Raw genomic sequence first — 25,221 nt, forward strand, 5'->3', positions numbered from 1 at the left:
TTTTTTTTAAGATTTTATTTATTTATTTGACAGAGAGATCACAAGTAGGCGGAGAGTCAGGCAGAGAGAGAGAGAGAGAAGCAGGCTCCTGCTGAGCAAAGAGCCCAATGCGGGGCTCGATCCCAGGACACTGAGATCATGACCTGAGCCGAAGGCAGCGGCTTAATCCACTGAGCCACCCAGGCGCCCCTATTCCCAGGTATCTTATCGTTCTTGGTGCTATAGTAAATGGAATTGATTCTCTAATTTCCCTTTCTGTATTTTCATTATTAGTGTATAAGAAAGCAACTGATTTCTGTACATTGATTCTGTATCCTGCCACATTACTGAATTGCTATATGAGTTCTGGTAGTTTGGGGGTGGAGTCTTTTGGGTTTTCCATATAAAGTATCATGCCATCTGCGAAGGGAGAGTCTTCATTGCCAATTTGAATACCTTTTATTTATCTTCGTTGTCTGATCGCTGTTGCTAGGACTTCTAATACTATGTTGAACAAGAGTGGTGAGAGTGGGTGTCAGAATCCTAGAGGAGAACATAGGTAGTAACCTCTTCGACATCAGCCATAGCAACTTCTTTCAAGATATGTCTCCATAGACAAAGGAAACAAAAGCAAAAATGAATTTTTGGGACTTTATCAAGATCAAAAACTTCTGCACAGCAAAGGAAAGAGTCAACAAAACAAAGAGGCGACCCACAGAATGGGAGAAGATATTCGCAAATGACAATTCAGAGAAAGGGCTGATATCCAGGATCTATAAAGAACTCCTCAAACTCAACACGCACAAAACAGATAATCCTGTCAAAAAATGGGCAGAACACATGAACAGACACTTCTCCAATGAAGACATAAAATGGCTATCAGACACATGAAAAAATTCATCATCACTAGCCATCAGGGAGATTCAAATAAAAACCACATTGAGATACCACCTTATACCAGTTAGAATGGCCAAAATTAACAAGACAGTAAATAATGTGTGTTGGAGAGGTTATGGAGAAAGGAGAACCCTCTTATACTGTTGTTGGGAATGCAACTTGGCATAGCCACTTTGGAAAACAGTGTGGAGATTCCTTAAGAAATTAAAAATAGAGCTTCCCTATGACCCTGCAATTGCACTACTGGGTATTTGCCCCAGAGATACAGATGTAGTGAAAAGAAGGGGCATCTCTACCCCAATGTTCATAGCAGCAATGGCCACGGTCGCCAAACCATGGAAAGAGCCAAGATGCCCTTCAACGGACGAATGGATAAGGAAGATGTGGTCCATATATATTATGGAGTATTATGTCTCCATCAGAAAGGACGAATACCCAACTTTTGTATCAACATGGACGGGACTGGAAGAGATTATGCTGAGTGAAATAAGTCAAGCAGAGAGAGTCAATTAATATATGGTTTCACTTACTTGTGGAGCATAAGGATTAATATGGAGGACATGGGGAGCTGGAGAGGAGAAGGAAATTGGGGAAATTGGAGGGGGAGATGAACCATGGAGACTATAGACTATGAAAAACAATCTGAGGGTTTTGGAGGGGAGAGGGTGGGAGGTTGGGTGAACCTGGTGGTGGGTATTATGGAGGGCACATGTTGCAAGGAGAACTGGGTGTGGTGCATAAACAATGAATTCTGAAACGCTGAAAAGAAATAAAAAAAAAAATCAGAAGTGCTCAATTCAGACATCATACACATATAACCACAAATGAAATTTTGCCCATTTTATTCTTGAATTGTGAATGAATTGCTTAAACTTCCCATTATCACTTAAGCATATTTATTTAGCTTGGTTCTGAGCAAAAATGATTTAAGCCACAAATGAGTTTAAGAGAAGAATAGTTGGTGGCATTGCATCCATGTAGTTGCTAAAGCTAGAAACCCAGACACCATCCTTGACTGCCTTTCTCCATTCCCATATCCGTCCTCATCAAAGCATTCCATTTATCCTGTCAGTTCTATTGCCAGCAGGCTCTCCCATGCACCCCTTTGTGAACATATGAATTTCTACCACCGTGGTCCATAGTCTTATTTCTTACACAGACGACTGCATCTGCTTCTCTGTTCTCCTTGTCCTCACTGTTTTCCAAATCACAGCCCTATTAAGCCAGATTGTGCATCTCATACTTAAACTGCTCCAATCTTTCTTCATTGTTTTCTATATGATTAGGTTCCTCCTTCTTGTCACCACATTCTAGGTCTTCCAGACTTAGCCTTCAGTCTTACTGTGTTACCGTGTTACTCACATCTTCCATACCCTATCTTCATGATAGCTCTTGACTTCATGATAGCTCTGCTTCCTCTGCTTGCAGTGACCTTTCTCTCTTCTTTGTGCAGCTAAAATCCTTTGCTTTTATTATAGTAGAGGCACCACTTGGAGTTGGGGCTCCTTCTCCTCTGAGGTTGACATAGCTCCCCATGCTTACCTTTCTCATGGCATTATTCACATTGTGTTTTAGCTCTCTTTATTTTTCTCTCTCGTCTCCACTCACCAGAGAATTGTAAGTTACTGGAAACAGGAGCTGAGACTTACCTGTGCCTAGCCTGGTGCCTGGCACAGAGGATGTTTCTGTAAACATTCATCAAATGAATAAATTAATGAGTAAAAAGAAAACAGTAACCATCCAAAAGTTTCTTGCTCTTTATTAGTTCACAAACCTAGTCAAGTTAATAGTTTACCAATTATAAACTGTCCCAAGTTCTGTGCAGGAACTCACTTTTGTTCTAACTGAATACACTGTTCTTCAAAGACACAAATGACATTAAATGTTTTGTAAATGAACCCACTGGGGTACAAGAAGGAATATTATACTGGAAAACATTAAACAACCTGAAACAAAAAGCAGATCATTTCCCAACCGCAAATTAAAGAAGAAAAATACTCAACCAATATTAAAATCTACTTTAAATACTGCCAACATTTTGAAGAGAGGACACAACCAAATCCAGAGACCAAGACTGTAGAATGAAGACAAATGATAAACTAAAGGACATTAGCCAAGAAAATAGAGTATCAGGAAACCCATTTGGGCAATGAATGAAAATGAAATAAATTTAAAAGTTTAAAAATGTCTCACTTCTATGGGCTTGCTTCATCGTTTTTGGTTTTGTTTGTTCCTATAAGCTGATCTCAGAGACTTTCCTTTGTAGAAAGAGGCTGTGGCTGTCATTTTATCGTGGCCCGTGTTCACATACTACACAAGCACCAAATTATGAAGCAGAGTCCCCTGGGAGGCCAAGGCAGGCTGGACATGCTTTTAAACTAGGTCATGATAAATAGGCCCAGCTAGAAAGATGAATTGAAAACTGGATTCTTCCCAGCATACATCCCCCCAAAGAAGTGAAATTCCTTCTTCCCTGTTTTTACAAATCTTAGCATTCTGAGACCTGTCTCAGTTTCTCCCAGCTTCATCGAAGCACTCCCCAGAGATTCAGCCACGGTGCCCATTTCTGCTGACCTCTGCAAGACCTTTAGATTCAGACTATTCAGTTGTTGATATTATTGAATTAGAGTTATCACTGATTATGTTTTTGTGTGTAAACATTGGCTCCCTAATCAGATTATTCCCTCTGCCAACAATTGTCTCTGACTTTCAAAACACATTCCTGACAGTTATGAGCACAGTGTACAGTGCGCATAGCAAGCTCTGTGTGCTCTCTGTGAATGTGACAGTTACATCAAATTAAATTGAACAAAAGATACTTTATGACAGAGATGGTTTTCCCCTTGCAAAATTATTTGCAGAAACAAAAATCAGAGTGTGACCATTTTAAGTGTTCCTGTACATACCAAGTATTTTCTTTTCTCTCTCGTTTTCCAGATTATAAGTGGGCCTGATGCCACTCCAGTGGTTTTCAATCCCGTATGTGCAGGTGAATCACGTGAAGAATTTAAAAAATACATGCCAGGGCTGCTACTGAGACCAATTTAGACAGAAAACACAAGGGAGAGCCAAAGGATTTCCCCAGGTGATTTTAATAGCCACAGCTGGAGAGCACTGTGCTATCCCAACAATGGTTGAGTCAGTCAACCCACAGTCTACTCCATCTGGGAGCCCCTGGAAGCTGCTTCTGGGGGCTTCTAAGTAGCAAGTGTGCCTTGCTGTTCATGAGGTTTTCAGCTTCCCAAATATACTAATATCCCTTTCTTTGGGTACTTTTAGTTCACTCATCTATTTATAATAAACACTATGGCAGCTTTTTTTAAAATTAATTTTTTCAATTTATTTATTTTCAGAAAAACAGTATTCATTATTTTTTCACCACACCCAGTGCTCCATGCAATCCGTGCCCTCTATAATACCCACCACCTGGTACCCCAACCTCCCAGACCCCCGCCACTTCAAACCCCTCAGATTGTTTTTCAGAGTCCATAGTCTCTCATGATTCACCTCCCCTTCCAATTTACCCCAACTCCCTTCTCCTCTCTAACTCCCCTTATCCTCCACGATATTTGTTATGCTCCACAAATAAGTGAAACCATATGATAATTGACTCTCTCTGCTTGACTTATTTCACTCAGCATAATCTCTTCCAGTCCCGTCCATGTTGCTACAGAAGTTGGGTATTCATCCTTTCTGATGGAGGCATAATACTCCATAGTGTATATGGACCACATCTTCCTTATCCATTCGTCCGTTGAAGGGCATCTTGGTTCTTTCCACTCTTTGGCGACCATGGCCATTGCTGCTATAAACATTGGGGTACAGATGCCCTTCTTTTCATGACATCTGTATCTTTGGGGTAAATACCCAGGCAGCTTTTAACTAGAGAATACAATGGGATAATCCAAGTCCAAGAAGTATAGGTTGCTTCTATACATTTAGAGGAAAAAAGAGCATTGGCTTACTTTGCTAGAAAAATCAAATCCCAAACCATTTTCATCTGAAGCCCGCATATTTTTCATATCAAAAATAGCTATTTTTTTTCACAAGAAAGAGAATTCCTATTTGGACAATTGAATACTACTAGTTTGCTTGCATTTATAAAGATTTTATTTATTTATTAATTTGAGAGAGAGAGAGAGCGAGCATGAGAGGAGAAAAGGTCAGAAGGAGAAGCAGACTTCCTGCGGAGCTGGGAGCCCAGGGCAGGACTTGATCTGGTAACTCTGGGATCATGACCTGAGCCGAAGGCAGTCGCTTAACCAAATGAGCCACACAGGCACCCTGTTTTGGTTGCATTTATAGACCAGTATTGTATTGTTTTGTTCTTATTTTTAAATTATTTATTGAGATCTCATACAAGCCAGACTCTCTGCAAAGCTCTTTACATATAATCTGATTTAATGATGATATTATCCATTTGAAACATGTGCTTGTATAACATCTGTTTTATCCATAAGGAAATTCAGGCTCAAGGAGATGAAAAAGTATCCCAGAGTCACGTAGCTACTGAGAAATAAAGGTGGGATTCAAACTCAGATCCTTGCAGGCCAAAGATCTTAACCTTCGCATGAGCTCCAGGAATAACTTCTACCACCTGGTGCTGCTGAGTAAAATCCTAAATGAAATGCTTAACCTGAAATCCAAGGGTGATGGAAAAGACATAAATTGTGGTGGGTTTCCTCTTCATTTAAGTTCAACTGTAAGTCACTTATGAATTTATGTCTACTGTCTACTGTAGCCGTGTTTGTAACTTTCCACGAGACTGTGTTTTGGAGGATCTTGTAAAATTTCAAAGAAAATTCATGGGATCTTTTTTTCTTTTTTCCATATTAAAAGATGGGGAAGGGCATCAATGCGGCTTTAATGCATGTTTTCTTTATTATAAGGAAATTATAGAATATATTCACACAACTGTTCTGCGTTGAAATCTAATGATGGTTCAACTCCCAGTTCTGTGACAGTTCTGTGCTGTGCTCTCTCCGCCCCTGTGAATGCACGTGCTCTCGGCTCTACCTACATGTTCCGCCACCCCACCGCAGTCATATCTACCGGCCACATTCCAGCCACGCTTTTAAGATGCTCCAACATTTTTCCTCTTGTTGAACAGTTTCCACTACCCATGTCTCTTTCCCACGCTGAGGCTTCAATAGCTTTTTTCCTTTGTCTTCCCACTCAGGCTATTCCTTTATGGTGTGTTCTATGACAGTTTCTGTAGCTCTTGTGTCGATCCTTTCTCACCTGTCCCTTCTCTGAGGCGAGAAGCTTCTTTGGGGCAAGATTCTTTATTGATCCTGTATCCCCAGTGCTTAGAACATAGCATGTGCTCAATAGACAGTTGGTTGAATTTTTGAATGAATTATTAAACAAATTGGAATTTACCTGATAGACCATGCCGTGAACATTGAGCAAAACTTTCATCTGGATTTGATTAGGTCTCTATTCCACTTGACAACCTGTCACCCTCAGAGATTTTTTTTTTTTTTTAAGATTTTATTTATTTGTCAGGCAGAGAGCCCTAGGGAGTGTACAAGCTGGGGAAGCAGCAGGCAGAGGGAGAAGTAGACTCCCCGCTGAGCAGGGAGCCCAATGTAGGACAGTCCCAGGACTCTGGGATCATGACCTGAGCTGAAGGCAGACGCTTAACCAGTAAACCTACTGAGCCACCCAAGTCTCCCTCCCTGAGTTTTGTTTTTTTTTTTTTTTAAGATGTTAAATGTTTTCGGGGCACCTGGGTATCTCAGTGAGTTAAGCCTCTGCCTTCAGATTAGGTCATGATCTCAGGGTCCTGGGATGGAGCCACGAGTTGGGTTCTCTGCTCAGTGGGGAACCTGCTTCCCCCTCTCTCTCTGCCTACCTCTATGCCTATTTGTGATCGCTATCTCTCTGTCAAATAAATAAAATCTTAAAAAAAAAAGACGTTAAATGTTTTATTTATTTATTTATTTGTTAAATTGACATATAATGTATTATTTGTTTCACGGGTACAGGTCTGTGAATCATCAGTCTTACACAATTCACAGCACTCACCATAGCACATACCCTTTCCAGTGTCCATCACCCAGGCACCCTACTCCTCTCACCCCTCTCCCTTCCAACAACCCTCAGTTTGTTTCCTGAGATTAAGAGTCTCTTATGGTTTATATCCCTCCCCAATCCCATCTTGTTTCATTTTTCCCTCCCTTCCCCTATGATCCTCTGTCTTGTTTCTCAAATTCCTCATATCAGGGAAATCATATGATAATTGTCCTTCTTTGCTGACTTATTTCGCTTAGCATAATATTCTCTACTTCCATCTGCATTATTACAAATGGCAAGATTTTGTTCTTTTTGATGGCTACATGGTATTTATATCTTTATCTCTATCTTTATCCATTCATCTGTTAATGAACATCTAGGTTCTTCCCATAGTCTGGCTATTGTGGACATTGATGCTATAAACATTCAGGGCCATGTGCCCCTTCAGATCACTACATTTGTATCTTTAGGGTATATACCCAGTAGTGCAATTGCTGGGTCGTAGGGTAGCTCTATTTTCAACTTTTTTGAGGAACCTCCATACTGTTTTCCAGAGTGGCTGCACCAGCTTGCATTCCCACTAACAGTGTAGGAGGGTTTCCCTTTCTCTGCATACTCACCAACACCTGTCATTTCCTGACTGGTTGATTTTAGCCATTTTGCTTGGTGTGAGGTGGAATGTCATTGAGGTTTTGATTTGTATTTCCCTGATGCCAAGTGATGTTAACACTTTTTCGTGTGTCTTTTGGCCATTTGGATGTCTTATTTGCAGAAATGTCTGTTCATGTCCTCTGCCCATTTCTTGATTGGATTATTTGTTCTTTGGGTGTTGAGTTTGGTAAGTTCTTTATAGATTTTTGGATACTAGCCCTTTATCTGATATGTCATTTGCAAATATCTTCTCCCATTCTGTCAGTTGTCTTTTGGTTTTGTTGTCTGTTTCCTTTTCTGTGCGAAAGTCTTTGATCTTGATGAGATCCCAATAGTTCATTTTTGCCCTTGCTTCCCTTGCCTTTGGCGATGTTTCTAGAAAGAAGTAGCTGCAGCTGAGGTGAAAGAGGTTACTGCCTGTGTTCTCCTCGAGGATTTTGATCAATTCCTGTCTCATATTGAGGTCTTTTATCCATTTTGAGTCTATTTTTGTGTGTGGTGTAAGGAAATGGTCATTTCATTCTTCTGAATGTGGATGTGCAATTTTCCCAACACCACTTCTTGAACAGACTTTTTTCTGTTGGACATTCTTTCCTGTTTTGTTGAAGATTAGTTGTCCATAGAGTTGAGGGTCTATTTCTGGGCTCTCTATTCTGCTCCATTAATCTATGTGTCTGTTTTTGTGCCAGTACCATACTGTCTTGATGATGACAGCTTTGTAATAGAGCTCAAAGTCTGAAATTAGGATGCTGCCAACTTTGGTTTTCTTTTCCAACATTCCTCTGGTTATTCGGGGAATAACTTTTCTGGTTTTATATAAATCTTAGGGTTATTTGTTCCATATTTTTGAAAAAAGTTGCAGGTATTTTGATAGGGATTGCATTAAATGTGTGGATTGCTCTAGGTAGCATAGCCATTTTCACAGTATTTGTTCTTCCAATCCATGAGCATGGAACATTTTATCATTTCTTTGTGTCTTCCTCAACTTCTTTCATGAGTATTCTATAATTTTCTGAGTACAAATTCTTTGCCTCTTTGGTTAGGTTTATTGCTAGGTATCTTATGGTTTTGGGTGCAGTTGCAAATGGGATTGACTCCTTAATTTCACTTTCTTCTGTCTTGCTGTTGGTGTATAGAAATGCAACTGATTTCTGGGCATTGATTTTATATCCTGACACTTCACTGAATTCCTGTATGAGTTGTAGCAGCTTTGGAGTGGAGTCTTATGAGTTTTCCACACAAAGTATCATATCATCTGCAAAGAGTGATAGTTTGAACTCTTTGCCGATTTGAATGCCTTAGTTTCTTTTTGTTGTCTGATTGCTGAGGGTAGGACTTCTAGTACTGTGTTGAATAGCAGTGGTGATAGTGGACAGCCCTGCCGTGTTCCTGACCTTAGGGGAAAAGCCCTCAGTTTTTCCTCATTCAGAATGATATTTGCTGTGGGTTTTTCAGAGATGGCTTTGATGATATTGAGGTATGTGCCCTCTATCCCTACACTGTGAAGAGTTTTGATCAAGAAAGGATGCTGTACTTTGTCAAATGCTTTTTCATCATCTTTTGAGAGTATCAGATAGTTCTTGTTCTTTCTTTTATTAATGTGTTGTATCACATTGATTGATTTGCAGATGCTGAACCAACCTTGTAGCCCTAGAATAAATCCCACTTGGTCGTGGTGAATAATTCTTTTAATGTACTGTTAGATCCTACTGGCTAGTATTTTGGTGCAAATATTTGCATCCATGTCAATCAGGGATATTGGTTTGTAATTCTCCTTTTGACAGGGTCTTTGTCAGGTTTTGGGAACAAGGTAATGCTGGCCTCATAAATGAGTTTGGAAGTTTTCCTTCCATTTCTATTTTTTGGAATAGTTTCAGGAGAATAGGTATTAATTCTTCTTTAAATGTTTGGTAGAATTCATCTGGGAAGCTGTCTGGCCCTGGGCTCTTGTTTTTTGGGAGATTTTTGATGATTGCTTCAATCTCCTTACTGGTTATGGGTCTGTTTAGGTTTTCTATTTCTTCCTGGTTCAGTTGTGGTAGTTTATAGGTCTCTGGGAATGCATCCATTTCTTCCAGATTGTCAAATTTGCTGGCATAGTGTTGCTCATAATATGTTCTTATAATTGTTTGTATTTCTCTGGTGTTGGTTGTGATCTCTCCTCTTTCATTCATGATTTTATTAATTTGGGTCCTTTCTCTTTTCTTTTTGGTAAGTCTGGCCAGGTGTTTATCAATCTTGTTAACTATTTCAAAGAACCAACTCATAGTTTCATTTATCTGTTCTACCTTTCTTTTGGTTTCTATTTCTTTGATTTCTGCTCTAATATTTATTATTTCTCTTCTCCTGCTGGGTTTAGGCTATATTTCTTATTCTTTCTCCAGATTTTTTAGGTGTAGGGTTGGGTTGTATACTTGAGACTTTTCTTTTTTCTTGAGAAAGGCTTCTATTCCTATATGCTTTCTTTCACGACTGCCTTTGCTGCATCCCGAAAATTTTAAACAGTTGTGTTTTCATTTTCATTTGTTTCCATGAATTTTTAAAATTCTTCTTTAATTTTCTGATTGACCCATTCATTCTTGAGTAGGGTGCCCTTTAGCCTCCATGTATTTGAGTTCTGTCCAACTTTCCTCTTGTGGTTGAGTTTTAGTTTCAAAACACTGTGGTCCAAAAATATGCGGGGAACAATCCCAGTCTTTTGGTACCAGCTGAAATCTGATTTGTGACCCAGGATGTGATCTATTCTGGAGAATATTCCATGTGCATCAGAGAAGAGTGTGTGTTCTATTGCTTTGGGATGGAGTGTTCTAATATATCTGTGATGTCCATCTGGTCCAGTTTGTCATTTAAAGCCTTTATTTCCTTGTTGATCTTTTGCTTCAATGATATGTGCATTTCAGTAAGGAGGGTGTTAACGTCCCCTACTATTATTGTATTATTGTCAATGTATTTCTTTGATTTTGTTATTAATTGATTTATATAATTGGCTGCTCCCATGTTAGGGACATAGATATTTAAAATTGTTAGACCTTCTTGTTGGACAGACCCTTTAAGTATGATATAGTTTCCTTCTTCATCTCTTACTATAGTCTTTAGCTTCAAATCTAAATTTTCTGATATATAGATTGTCACCCAGCTTTCTTTTGATGTCTATTAGCATGATAAAGTGTTTTCTGCCCCCTCATTTGAAATCCAGAGGTATCTTTGGGTATAAAGTGAGTTTCTTTCAGACAGCATATTGATGGGTCTTTTTTTTTTTTTTATAACCCATTCTGATATCCTGTGTCTTTTGATTGGGCCAGTTAGCCCATTTACATTCAGGGTCACTACTGAAAAATATGAATTTAGTGCCATTGTATTGCCTGTAAGGTGACTGTTACTGTATATTATCTTTGTTCCTTTCTGGTCTATGTTACTTTTAGGCTCTCTCTTTGCTTAGAGGACCCCTTTCAATATTTCCTGTAGGGCTTGTTTGGTGTTTGCAAATTCTTTTAGTGTTTGTTTGTTTGTTTGTTTTTTGTCCTGGAAATTTTTAATTTCTCCTTCTATTTTCAATGACAGATAACTGGATATAGTATTCTTGGCTGCATATTTTTCTCTTTTAGTGCTCAGAATATATCATGCCAGTTCTTTCTGGCCCAACAGGTCTCTGTGGATAAGTCTGCTGCCAATCTAATATTTTTACCATTGTATGTTATGACCTCTTGTCCCAAGCTGCTTTCAGGGTTTTCTCTTTGTGTCTGAGACTTGTAAGTTTTACTATTAGATGACTTGGTTTTAGCCTATTTTTATTTTTATTTTTATTTATTTATTTATTTATTTATTTTGAGGGGCGTTCTCTGTGCCTCCTGGATTTTGATGCTTGTTCTCTTTGCCAAATTAGGAAAATGCTTTGCTATAATTTGCTCTAATATACCTTCTGTCCCTCCCTCTCTTTCTTCTTCTTCTGGGATCCCAATTATTCTAAGATTGTTTCGTCTTATGGTAATACCTATCTCATGAATTCTCCCTTTGTGGTCCAGTAGTTCTTTATCTCTCTTTTTCTCAGCTTCTTTATTGTCCAGCATTTATTCTTCTATATCGCTAATTCTGTCTTCTGCCTCATTTATCCTAGCAGTAAGAGCCACCATTTTTGATTGAAACTGGTTAATAGCTTTTCTGTTTTCAACTTGGTTATATTTTAGTTCTTTTTATCCAGGAAGGGATTTTATTTCCCCAGAAAGGGATTCTCTAGTATCTTCTATATTTTTTTTTCAAGCCTAGCAGCATCTTTATAATTGTCATTCTGACCTCTGGTTCTGGCATCTTCCTAATGTCCGTATTGATTAGGTCCCTAGCTGTCGGTACAGCCTCTTGTTCTTTTTTATTTTTTGAGGTCTTTTTTTTGGCCTTGTCATTTTGTCCAGAGAAGAATAGATGAATGAGAGAACAAAATGCTAAAAGGGTAACAACGACTTCAGAATAATATACACTAACCAAATCAGAAGAGACCTGAAAAGGGGGGTGGGATGTGGGGAGAAGAAAGGGAAAAAGAAAGTGTGATCAGGCTGATGAATAGAACAGAGACACAATAGATTCTGGGTGTATTTTGTCTGTAAGAAGAAACTGCCTCCCAAAATTTTAAAAATTTAAATTAAAAAAAAATATAAAGAATTATATATTATATATATATATATAAAATATAGAAAGAAATATAAAAAATATAAAGAATAGATGAATGAGAGAACAAAATGCTAAAAGGGTAACAATGACTCCAGAATAATATACACTAACCAAATCAGAAGAGACCTGAAAAGGGGGGCGGTGTGGGGAGAAGAAAGGGAAAAAAAGTATGATCAGGCTGGTGAATAGAACAGAGCCACGTTAGATTCTGGGTGTATTTTGTCTGTTAGAAGAAACTGCCTCCCAAAATTTTAAAGAAATATATATATATATATATATATATATATATAAACACGATAAAGGGATGAAATATAGATATAGATATGAATGATAGATATAGATATAAATGATATAGATATAGATATATAGATACATATATAGATATATATAGATATAGATAAATGATACAGATATAAATATATATATAAACACAATGAAGGGATGAAATATAGATATAAACACAAAGGGATGGAATATAACTAAAGATGAAAATTAAAAAAGATTTTAAAGAGGAATTGATAAGAAGTTGGTCGAAAAAAAAGGAGAGAATGTGATCAGGCTAGAGATTAGAACAAAGCTATATGCTAGATTTAGGGTATATTTTGGTCTGTTAGAAGAAACTATATCCCAAAGTTTTAAAGAAAAAGAAACTTATATGTATATAAAAAATTAAGGTTAAATACAATGAAAGGATAGAATATGACTATAAAAATGAAAATTAAAAAGGATTTTTAAAAAGGTATTGATAAGATAAAATAGTTAAAATAGGTTAAAAATAGTGAAGAGGAAACATTCAAAAAAATAGAGAAAGAAAAAATAACGAAAATTTAAAAAATTTAACTTTGAAAGACTAAAGAATCATGGGGAATAAAATCATGAATTCTGTGTGCTATATTCCCCTAGCACTGGTGTTTCACAGTTCTCGTTGATTGGTGAACATGGTCTTGCCTGGATTTTCTTATTGTTCTTCTCGGGGAGAGGCCTGTTGCTGTGATTCTCAACTATCTTGGCCCGATGCAGAATTGTACCACCCTTGCCAGGGGCCAGGCTAGGTAATCTGCTCGGGTTCACTCTCAGTAGCTTTTGTTCCCTGAATATTTTCTGTAGAGCTTTGGAGGACAGGAATGGAGATGGTGGCCTCCCAATCTTCAGCCCTGTAGGATCTGAGAGCTTGGGTCCCCACTCCTTAGTGCACCCTCAGAGAAAGACAGTCAATCACTCTTTTCTCCCTGGTCTCCAACTGCACTTTGAGGTCACTTGGCTTGTGAGCAAGTGTTTCTGTCTCTGGTGCATGGCTCTGTTTGGAATCTCCAAACCCAGCAGCTTCATGCTCCAGCGTAGCTTCTCCCGGAGGAGGAAGGTGAGTCTCCTGGATCTGCTGCTTGTGGGGTCCCTGCTCGAAGAGCAGTGGTCCGACTGTGCCTTGGATCATGGTTTAAGGTAACCCTGAGCTGAGAGCCCCCTCTTTGGCTCCATCTCTGCAGCTGGCTTCCCCCACTTCGATACCAGGGAGCACTGAGGCACCCCTGGTCTTCCTGTGACCGCTCGGGTCCTGAGATCACACTGACCTTGTGAGTGCTATGCTTCTCACTTAGCCTTTGGAGTGATGTCCCTCAGTGGAGCAGACTTCTAAAAGTCCCAATTTTGGGCTCCACTGCTCTACCACTTGCTGGGAGCTGCCTCCTCCCCCTGCGGTTTGTCTTCCTGTATATTGCCTCAGATTCACTTCTCTGCATGTCATACCTTCCAGAAAGTGGTCGCTTTTCTGTTTATATAATTGTTGCTATTCTTTTCTTCACTCTTCTGTTGAGTGTATAGGTGTTCAGGATGGTTTGATAACTCTCTAGGTGGATTCCTGGGACCAAATGAAATTTAGGTCTCCTACTCCTCTGCCATCTTGCACTTTTCTAGGTAAGCCCCTTTACTGTTAAACAAAGATAAAGCCTTCTGTGAAAGCAGTTAGTTAATTTACAGTACCATTGATAACATGTTTATGAATGTGTGTGGATGAATGTAAGTCTCATGTAGACAGTCTCTCTCTCTTGAAATTCTGATATTCTATGTAATATTAAAATTAAATATACCAAGACATTGTAATATCACTGTTTACTCTAGTACATAAGATTGGTTCATCCAGACATTTATCTGTGGGTCGTCTGTGACTAAAACAACACTTTCAGAAAGAATTAATCCATACATGTGGGGTATAGGTGTTAGTCTATTAATATGTGTTGGGGTTCAGGTACAGCATGAAATCGTCCATAAAATTTGGATTTCTAAAATGTAACACAGAGGCTGTTGGAGGAGAGGGAAGGTTTTGGAAAAGGGCGTGGACCTTTGGAATGCTGCAGCCTGCATGACCACTCTGCTGTAGGAATGTGGGGAGTTGCCTTCCTGAAGCTTTCTTAGCTCAAACAGCCTCCCTGTGATCTAAGAGATGTATACATTGTCCCTTAGGCTATATTTAGCAGACCTCATAGAACATGCAGATCAGCATATCATATCTTTCCCCGAAAACAGATGCTGCTCGTTCTAGTAAGACCCCTTGGCACACATCATGTGCTTGAGAAACAGTGATAAAGATTTATGATTATCTGGAAGGACACATGAAGGCAGGAGCAAAGAAGAGTAAGGGTCTTCATCTCTGAGCTTTGACCCCCTTGCCTTGTCTTCTTCACAGCAAAGTCTGGAGTATTGTTTCATCTGTCTGCGGAGGGATTGCTGGCCATTACTGGCCAATATGGGAAACAACATCTCAATGTAGCCTCATTTCTGAATGCTTTTCTTTGAAACAGATTTGTTCTCTCATACTGAAGAGAGATATTTTGGGGCAATGTCTGTTGGGTGCATGGGGTCAGGTTCCATTTGCCTGGCACTGTGTAGTTCAACCCTGAAGGGCATGGTGATGTAGAGTGGCAACTTGTTTATATAAAAGCCTAAGGAGAACTGGTTACCTTCTCTTGCGGAAATGGTGACACTCAAACAGTTATCTCTCAGTCTGAAGAATGTTGTGCATCTTGATAACACACTGATTGATTTCCTTCAGTATTTTAAGGCCTTAAAATGACCATATGGAAATTCATTCAATTTCTTGAGAACTTTTCAATTTTCTCAGATTCTAACTTCTTACCTTGTTAATACATATCCCATGTGTTTAAATTACCCAGAAGAGAGGAGTTAAAAATAATTCATCACCTACCTTTACAAGCCTTAAGCATACATTTATATGCAATTGTATGATTTCAAAATTTTAGAGGCTGTGCAAGAAATATGAAATGGCCAGTTAAAGTAGTTATTCAGGTTTAGTCTAGTAAAAACTTTATTTGGTATGATTAATCATAATTACTTGCTCATAGTGGTTGAATTCTCTGTGTAGATTTTGTTTTAGTTTTAATTTTAACTCAAGTACCACACCTGGTTTTCTAACTTTGTTAGAAGACGGAGCTGGGGAGTACAGCGAATACAGTTTGGAGCTTTTTGCTCTTCTCAGTGGTTGGTCCATATGTTTGTTTATTTTTGTTCTGATATTTGGAGTCATGGCAACTGTGAATGCCAGCATTTGTCTTGGTGATTTCTGGAAGTTTCTGAATCGTTGACCAATCCAGTGGTCCTGCTTCTAAAGATTTATTTGCTAGCTAATCAACTGGATGGGAATTGTTACAAATAAGTAAAAATGACGCTCTTAAGTTGTGACTCAGAAAGTATGTGAGCTCTGCCAATCTTGTTGGAGCCAAATGACACAGTTCTAGCAACCATGCAGAATTTCCAAGTTTATCTCGAAGTACTCTGGGCCCTTCCCTCAAATCTCTTACATGTGAGGGTTTGTGTGAAAAGGAATCTTAATTTTAACCTGTCCCATGAACTGTTTCTTGCTTATGAAATATTTTTCACATTGCTTATTTAATGAAGGTGGAAAGAAGGAGATATTTTCCTAGGAAGGTATTAAATTATTTCCTTACAAGTCCAAGTATAATTTTGAGAGTTTTATAAGTTATCTTCACATTTAGTCGATCATAAATCTTGAGTTATGTGGGTAAAACAAAAACACACTGCAAATTAGCAATTTCTTCTAACATGTTGACTCTATCACATTGGTTAGTTTGAACTTCAGACAACTAAGAGGCAGAAGAATACACTTGATTCTTCCTGATTTCTATACTGGCTTTCCTCCTTCATCTCTTCATGCTCTCTGCTTACTATGTATTTGGAATGTTAAGATAAATTGACTGTAAAGATAACTGCAACGTAAGTATGGAGGACTGGTAGAGGGGACTTGTAATTTCTTCTTCTTATGAATATAATAGGGTTCCAGACAGATTAGGGTGATGCTGCTTCAGTCTTCAGTATACTGACCAAAATTGTTTCATTTGATACATTAGTGCATATAATAGGACATATTTTTGTTCAGCTTCTGGCTGATTAGTTGGATGCTGGAACTTGCTCAAGAACTTAGAAATAGAAAATAAAGTTAACTCTCTTAGAGAATTAATTATGGAATTAACACATGTTAATGGAGAGTACATTCAATCAGGCACTTGAATAGTGTTAAGGCCTACATGACATATATATCTCCTAAAACTAGAAAGTTAATTTAGTACAATTTAGTTAATTTAGTTAATGATAGTACACATAGGACATCAGCAAACAAAACAGTAGAGCTGGCTTATTAAACTTGGCCCTGACTATTTTTTTTTTTTTTTTTTTTGGTGACATATACCTTGGGGGTGACTATTTTCATATCCATAGTCATTTAATTTTGTTTGTGCTTCTTAAAATCTCATGTGTAATTTTGAACATGGTAGTGTCCTTAAATCCTTTGTGGAGTTAGGAACTTTGTCAAAGAAAGCCTATGTCCAGTAGGGTGGAGAGGAATGTTCCTTGAGAAGGGAAAATTTCTCCTTTAAAATTGTATTCTCCATATAAAATTTTATATGGGACTATTTTATGTATGGAAAATTTATGTGTCAGTGTTGACCATAGTCTCAAGGATCTTTAGAACTACTGCTCTGGTTACCTGGATTTGATTCTTGTGACTTTGCCATTGAGAAACAGAAAGCTTCTCATCTGTGTGTCTTGCAAAGGCTCTTGTGCCCAAATCTGGGGACATAATAGACATGTCAGAAGAGACATTATTCCCTGGTTGGCAGGCATGGAGAATGCCAGGGATCTCATCTAGGCCGGGCCTGAGTTTAAATGTAGAATGAAAAAGACAATGGCCCCTTTTTTGTAGTTTTTCATTAGTATGTGGAGTGAATGTTCAAGAACATTCTTAGGGTGAACACTGCAGGTCACATGAACTGTGGTCTATTTTCTACTTAGTTAATAACAAGTATATTACATGGAGTCTTTTCAAAGAACTCTCACATGTGTCTACTCTGCCAATACTTTCTGCCTTATTTTACCTTCACAGTGATTTTGTGAGGCAGGTAGGGCTCTGCCTTTAGTGAAAGAAGCCTGGATGAAGAATCAGATATAGATACTAATAACTACTTTATTGGCCTCCATTTTCTCATGTTTAAACATAAGATGAGTCTGGGATTGTGGTGGGGTGACTGGTATGAGATGGGGGTGGGTGCAGCTGTGGAAGATGGTCGGGCCAGTCCCCGGGGAGCACCTGGGCTTGGGTGAAGCTGGGAGGCAGCAGCAGCATGACCACGAAGTGGGGTCTCAATTCAGGGCCAACGGGTTTTCAAAAACATTCCTACCAGTTGGATCTCTGGCTCTTCATCCTCTGACATGGTGTTGTTTATCTTCATATATTTTTTACCATGAAGGGGTTGCCTGATGTCTAGATTTTAACAAGTTGGCTCCTGGAGTGGATTCTGAAAATGACTACAGACTTCTCGAACAAAGAAGACAAGATTGTGCAACAGAATTTCAAACTCAGAGGGACTTTTCTTTCATTTTACATACTCTTGTTACTCCTTTTGGGGACTATATTAAATGAGTGATGATCTCACCCATTCATATATGGCTCAGTTCTTAAAAGTAGACTCTTTGATTCATGTTTAAAAACTTTTCAAACATCTGATAGCTTTACAGAGGCTGAGTATTAAAACATTTATACATAAAGGTTTACTGTATTCTTTAAGAAATCTGGTAATGTCTTGCCTTCAACATTTTAAGGGCTAGCTAGGGTTTAGTATTTTGTAAATTTGTGGTGAAATATTAAGGTGAAGTATTTAAAAATAAATTACTCAAGAGCAGGGGAAGGATTTTGAGAAAAAGGAGTTAAGAGCTATACAGAAAATGTAGGCCCACAATGTATTGGCTATAAGTATCAGTTTAATTTTTAGATTAAGTGGGTGTCTGTTATGGTTGCTGGATTGACACAATCTCAAAGAAAGCATGTAATATCCAGCATTGGAAATTTAGCATGCATGTCCTCTTACCTGGATGCTTCCCTCACTTTGTTTTAAGTTCTTGAACTCCCCTAAAATAAGACTATGTTTGAAACCTATTTTTTATTATTGTGGCTGCATTAAGAATGCTTGTGGCCCAACTCACACCAGTCAGAATGGCTAAAATTAACAAGTCAGGAATTGACAGATGCTGGCAAGGATGCAGAGAAAGGGGAACCCTCCTACACTGTTGGTGGGAATGCAGGCTGGTGCAACCACTCTGGAAAACAGCATGGAGGTTCCTCAAAATGTTGAAAATAGAACTACCCTATGACCCAGCAATTGCACTCCTGGGTATTTACCCTAAAGATACAAACGTAGTGATTGGAAGAGGCACGTGCACCCGAATGTTTATAGCAGCAATGTCTACAATAGCCAAACTATGGAAGGAACCTAGATGTCCATCAACAGACGAATGGATAAAGAAGAGGTGGTATATATACACAATGGAATATTATGCAGCCATCAAAAGAAATGAAATCTTGCCATTTGTGACGACGTGGATGGAAATAGAGGGTATCATGCTTAGCGGAATAAGTCAATCGGAGAAAGACAACTGTCAAATGATCTCCCTGATATAAGGAAGTGGAGATGCAACATGGGGGGTAAAGGGGGTAGGAGAAGAACAATGGAACAAGATGGGATTTGGAGGGAGACAAACCATAAGTGACTCTTAATCTCACAAAACAAACTGAGGGTTGCTGGGGGGCGGGGGGTGGGGTTATGGACATTGGGGAGGGTATGTGCTATGGTGAGTGCTGTGAAGTGTGTAAACCTGGCAATTCACAGACCTGTACCCCTGGGGATAAAAATACATTATATGTTTATTAAAATTAAAAAAAATTTTAAAAAGAAAAAAAAAGAATGCTTGTGGCCAGAACATGTTTGCTTGTTTGTTTTTTAATAATGTTTTTTAATAACCTTAAATACATCAGCAGAATCATTTCAACAAATATTTGAGCACTTATTCTGGGAGAGGTACAGTAGTTAGCAAAAAGGACAAAAGTCCTTGCCTTCATGGAACTTACGTTCTTCTATTTATTTAAATGTTAGTAAGAATTTACATTCTGTAAGTGATCAGCTGGTGTTTAATCAGAAAGGCCACACTCCCAAAGCAGTTACTAGAAGCCCTTCCGAAGCTAATCCTTTATGTAACAGATGTTAGAAATGGGTGCTTGTTGAAATTGGTGACATTTGATATGTGTGAATTGCCTAAATATTTTGAGGATATTCCCCTCCCTTAGAAACAGGGCATAGGGGGCACCTGGGTGGCTCAGTTGGTTGAGCATCTGCCTTCGGCTCAGGTCATGATCCTGGCATCCAGGGATCAAGTCCCACATCGGGCTCCCTGCTCAGCAGGGAGTCTGCTTCTCCCTCTGACCCTTACCCCTCTCATGCTCTCTTCCTTTCTCTCTCTCTCTCTCTCTCCAATAAATAAATAAATATTAAAAAAAAAAAAAAGAAACAGGGCATAGATCTGGTGAACTCTACACCCTCTCCCTTTAGAATGGCATTTTGAGTGAAATCGGGAATGATTTTGGAAGATTTTAATTGCCTATTGTAGACTACAGGTAAAAATTATGCCTCCAAGGTATTGTGGCAACTGCCTGGAGAGAGCCTTTGATGTAAAAGTTAGTGCATCTAAAGAAACACAAAACTGGAATTTCACCGAGTATACCAAACAGTATGAACTTTTTTTCTGCAGCTTGCTAGTAATTTTGTCCAATAAATGTTTATTATATAGCTTAAAAAAAAAAAAAAGAAAAGGAAAGGGAAAAAAAAGATGATTCTGGGGCTCCTAGGTGGCCCAGTTGGTTAAAGTCTGCCTTTAGCGCAGGTCATGTTCTCAGAGTCCTGAGATCGAGCCCCACATCAAGAGCCCTGCTCAACAGGAGTCTGCTTCTCCCTCTCCCTCTGCCCAACCCTCCTGGCTTGTGTTCTCTGCTCTCTCTCATGTTCTGTCTCTGAAATAAATAAATAAAATCTTTAAAAAAAATCAGATTATTCTAAAACTCATTGTTCTCACTCTACATAAATTCATAAAAACACAGAGGTAAATTATTTCTTCAAGATCATACTTTTCCAGGTAGTTAGGGCTGGCTCTAAGCTTATAGAATTCACCTCTAGATTTTAGGGATGACTTGCTTAGAAAGTCACATACTAGTAATATTTGGAAATGAATGCTGATAATAATCAGAATGTGGTGGATGAGACTGGCCCTCCAGTGTGATCATTCAAACATCAAGTCTTTGCTGAGGAGTACAGACCTGGAAACTAATCTCTTCAGTTACATTGTCTACTCAAGATTGATGAAGAGTTGAATTATTTGTAGGAGCTTGTCAAAGCTTCAAACCTAGTCTAAGGGAGAGGCAGCTGTGGCTACACTAGTTGTGGGAGGTAATGTCCTACAATGGAGTTGACTGCATCATGCTAGAACTGCTGGATGACCATGTTCATTAGAAATATTTGATTCCCTTGTTTTTTGTTTTTTTGTTTTCTCTTTGTTTGCCGTGTAACCTTCTGACACCAACTTGGCTTTCAGTGTAGACTCACTTTATTCAGTCAGCAAATATTTTTTGAGGATGTCAAGTGCTAGATATATACATTCAGAGTTGAGAAATGTGGTCTCCATTCTTGTCCTTGTGGGGCTCATGGTCCAGTGGGGGTAGGAGAAGTGGAGAGAAACCAAATATCAAAAATCATTTGAGTGGGATACCTGCTCTAACAGAGATACGAGCATATTGTAATGGGAACAATTAAGTCTCCTGGGCCCAGTTTTAAGTGGGAAAGAGGAAGGAGTCAGAAAATATTTCACATGGAAGAAGACACTCAATCCAAGTCTTACAGTACATGGAGATAAGGGGAGAACTTTCTAATTGGTCTCAGCCACTAGTTAAGGCATGGAGGCATATGAAAGCATGGCTTATTGAGGAAAGAATTGCAGATTTTGTGTGATTGGAGATTGGCGTGGGGAGTGGATTATGGTCAGGCATGTGAGAGAGAAGAGATAAAACCGGAGGCAAGCTGACATCAAACATCCAGTGACTTTGATGATCAGGCCAACTTTTTTCTGTGCAAAATGATGAGCCAGCAAAGAGAGAAGAGTTTGCCATGTGTAACCAGTAAAAGAATTCTGGTTCTCTTTGAAATTAGCTTTTTTTTTTTTTTTAAAGATTTTATTTATTTATTTGACAGAGAGAAATTACAAGTACACTGAGAGGCAGGCAGAGAGAGAGAGAAGGAAGCAGGCTCCCTGCTGAGCAGAGAGCCCGATTCGGGACTCGATCCCAGGACCCTGAGATCATGACCTGAGCCGAAGGCAGCGGCTTAACCCACTGAGCCACCCAGGCGCCCCTGAAATTAACTCTTGACTGCAGAGTAGAGTATTGTGTCTTTTGGTGTAGTCTTTCTTTGGGGCCAGTAGACCTATAGAATTCTAGGTTCATTGGCAACTAACCTGATTTGTTAGTACAAATTGGTAAAGTGATGTTCTAGCTTGCTATTCTGTCCATTTTAAGTCTTAATAGTTTCAGGGGGCCTGATAAGTTCTGTAGCATTCCAGAAAACTGTATTTTCTATATTCACACAATGGAATACCATTTTGTGGATCCCTATATGATGTTACCTACATCTGTAATCAGCTCCTCTTCAACTCTAAGCTGGAGATTGAGGCTAGACTCCAGATCTCTCAGTCCTAGCCAATTGGTTATATCACTGGATATCTCTCTGATTTCAAATGCCTGGATAAATTAGATTTTAATTTCATTCTTTTGAGAATCAAATACGTGGTAGCATGATGATAATAGGCATTAGGGCACTGGTGCTATTTTTGTGGCTTTCTCTTTAAACTTCTGTAAATTGGAATGGGTTTTCTTCATCTTTATATTCTCCCATCATGCCTAGAATGGTCTTATGCATGCGGTAGGAGCTTAGTACCTATTCAGTGAATGATGACTTCACAATCATATTTCTCCCTATAAAGAATTTTTGTGTTGTATCTGGAATCTATCTTTTGCTATCTTGCATTAGCCATTAATACGAAATTGATTTAAGTTGATCCCACTTTCTTGGAGAATTTCCTTAAGAACAGGCTTGTTGTATCAGAGCTATGAAAGGCTAAATTTTGGAGAACAGAATTCAAGGCTGTGAGTCACTGTTGCAGATATAAGCTTGGGGTTTACAACCACAGTCAATGGCTGGAATCATTTGTCATTACAGGGAATGTTACTTATTTCGTCAGACTTCTCCAACTTGCAGACGCTTTTCCCCCTCCCAAACAGTATAAAACTTTTCTTGGGTGTTAATGTATCAAAACTAAAGGTGACTAGATACAGAAATGAATGGGTTTATATTTCCCCAAAAATGTGTGATTTGAGGGTGATGACTGTTAAACAGGAGAATGTTCTCATGGTGTTGTTAGAGGAGAGGTTATTAACCTCAGGGTTCTAATAGAATACCTGGTTTGGAAAATGACTTTCCTTCTTGGGACGATAACCTTCCGGCCTCAGCCTCTGTTGTTGTTAGCACTATTGGTGTCCCACTAGCTACTAAGCTATAAATAATGCTTACATTAGAGGATCTACATTGTATATCAAGAAGGCCATGTAGTAATAAATGCTAATTATTTTAAATAATATTTATGGGAAAGGCAAACTTCTAGAGAATACAGTGTGCCAAGTGATGAATAAAAGAGGCACTTTATATAATTTTAGCTTTCCTTACCTTAGGGCAATAGTATATTATGGTGCTTGTCGGAAAAATGTAACATAATTTTTATTTGATTGCATGCATGTTGAGTGTGAAACTTTCCTATATTTTTAATGGTTTATGAAGCATGATTCAGGAAACTAGCTTGCTTGCTTCCTTACTCTCTACATCCTGGGTGTTCTCCAGCTTTTTAATCAATTGAAATTTTTAAAAAATCTGAACTTGAAAACCAAGATTTCTTCATCTCATTTTTACTTCTTTTGCCTCAGGAGATTTAGTTGCCTTATGAAGACTAAAATTTGTTGAAGCTCTTTATTTCTGAACTTTTCCTTTTCTTTGCATTTCAGTATGTGTGTGTTCTTGGGGCAAAGGCTTGTGTGTGGAGGGTGTGGGCAGTAAGGAGAGGAAGTGGAGAAAAGCACTTAAAAATGCCTCTTACCGTTTTACAGAAACATCTCCAAACTCTTTGTTTATTCTTATGGTAAGTGGTTTTGCAAAGTGCTGGGCAGGATAATTTCCCTGAAATTTTCCCTGGATTTTAATGACCTGAAGAATTATTCAAAATTTCTTTCAGAACACTAAATGGAAGGGCATGTGGTCTAGTCTGGAGTTTATGCACTGCTTTTCTGGATGGTTCATGCCTCTAGACTCAGCTGGCCACCCCAGAGAAGACATCCTGTTTCCTCTCCTTGAAGAGCCACATAGCTCTCTTCTCTCCACTCCCTCGAACCTATCATTTGAGGTAACTGGCTATTGAATTTGGTGTCCACTCTCCCCCTCCATCTGTTGCCCTCCCTGTCTTTACCGCTGCCTTATTTCCTCAGTCAGGTGCCGCACAGCCATCAGACAAGCATTCCTTCCAGTCCTTTCTATAAAGCGTCCGGCCAGTCCCACCCGTGTCAGACTTTCTCACCCTCTCTGCAGTTTGTGTTCTCCTTGTCTGTATGTGTGTCTCCTTGTGCTGTTTATATTCAGTACAGTTATTCAGTGTGAATCATGTATGTTTCTCTTAGACATATTTGCCTTTTAATTAAGTGTCTGCTTCAGACTCATGATGGTAATGCGAATAGGGGAAGGGTGGTTCCCTCAGTCCTACAATGGTCTGAGCTTCTTAAAAATGGGCCTTCTATCACTCCATGGAGGCCACAGCTGTGTCTAACTGTTCTACAGTCCTACCCCAACCTGCTTTTCTCCCCAGTAGCAGTTCTCTGTCTTTCCTCCCTGACGTGGTTGCAGGGACCTTTTGCCTTTGTCCTTCTTGCTAGAAGTCTTCACAACAAGGTTGGAGGGGTTAGGGCATCACGGCCTGGAAAATGGTTAGTAGTTAATAGAAGCCTGCTCAGGAATATTAATATTAATATCTGTCAGTCCTTCAGTCTAGTGATCACTTGAGGATCAGTTTCTCTATTTGTCTCATGGGCCCACACAAACAGAAGCTAATAGCATTTTGCTTTCATGTGCCAGTAGTTTAAGAAGTTTCCAAATGTGTGTGCGTTTTAAGAATGCGTAAGAAAGGGGCACCTGGGTGGCTCAGTGGGTTAAAGCCTCTGGCATCAGCTCAGGTCATGATCCCAGGGGTCTAGGATCAAGCCCCGCATTGGGCTCTCTGCTCGGCGGGGAGTGAAAATCAAGGCCTTCCTTGATTGTTTTAGTTTGGACAACAAAGTAATATTGACTGAAATTACACCCGAGTATGTTTCTAGAGGTCACTTGAAAGAACTGTTGTTGTTTTTTTTAATTAGATAGGAGGCAAAGGAACTTGATACAGATTTAGCATTATAAGCAGGCCTTATGCAAATAAGTTTAGTGTAATTGGACATAATGCAAAAATCACAAATAGAATATCAGTTTCAGTGTCAGCATCATACACCAAATCAAACAATGTTATAACTCAAGCAGTAAGGCA

General features: G+C 39.0%; 1 protein-coding gene across 3 annotated transcripts in view; it reads left to right on the plus strand.

Annotated features, from left to right (window-relative positions):
- TRMT11 (tRNA methyltransferase 11 homolog) overlaps positions 1-25,221 on the plus strand; it is a 155,147-nt gene that overhangs the window by 92,973 nt on the left and 36,953 nt on the right. For all 3 annotated transcript variants that reach the window (XM_059399140.1, XM_059399141.1, XM_059399142.1), the window contains one exon: positions 23,890-24,057. In XM_059399140.1, coding sequence (XP_059255123.1) covers positions 23,890-24,057 — 168 coding nt within the window. The remainder of the gene's footprint in view (positions 1-23,889; positions 24,058-25,221) is intronic.

This window comes from Mustela nigripes, chromosome 5 (genome assembly GCF_022355385.1).
Source record: "Mustela nigripes isolate SB6536 chromosome 5, MUSNIG.SB6536, whole genome shotgun sequence".
Taxonomy (NCBI): Eukaryota; Metazoa; Chordata; class Mammalia; order Carnivora; family Mustelidae; genus Mustela; species Mustela nigripes.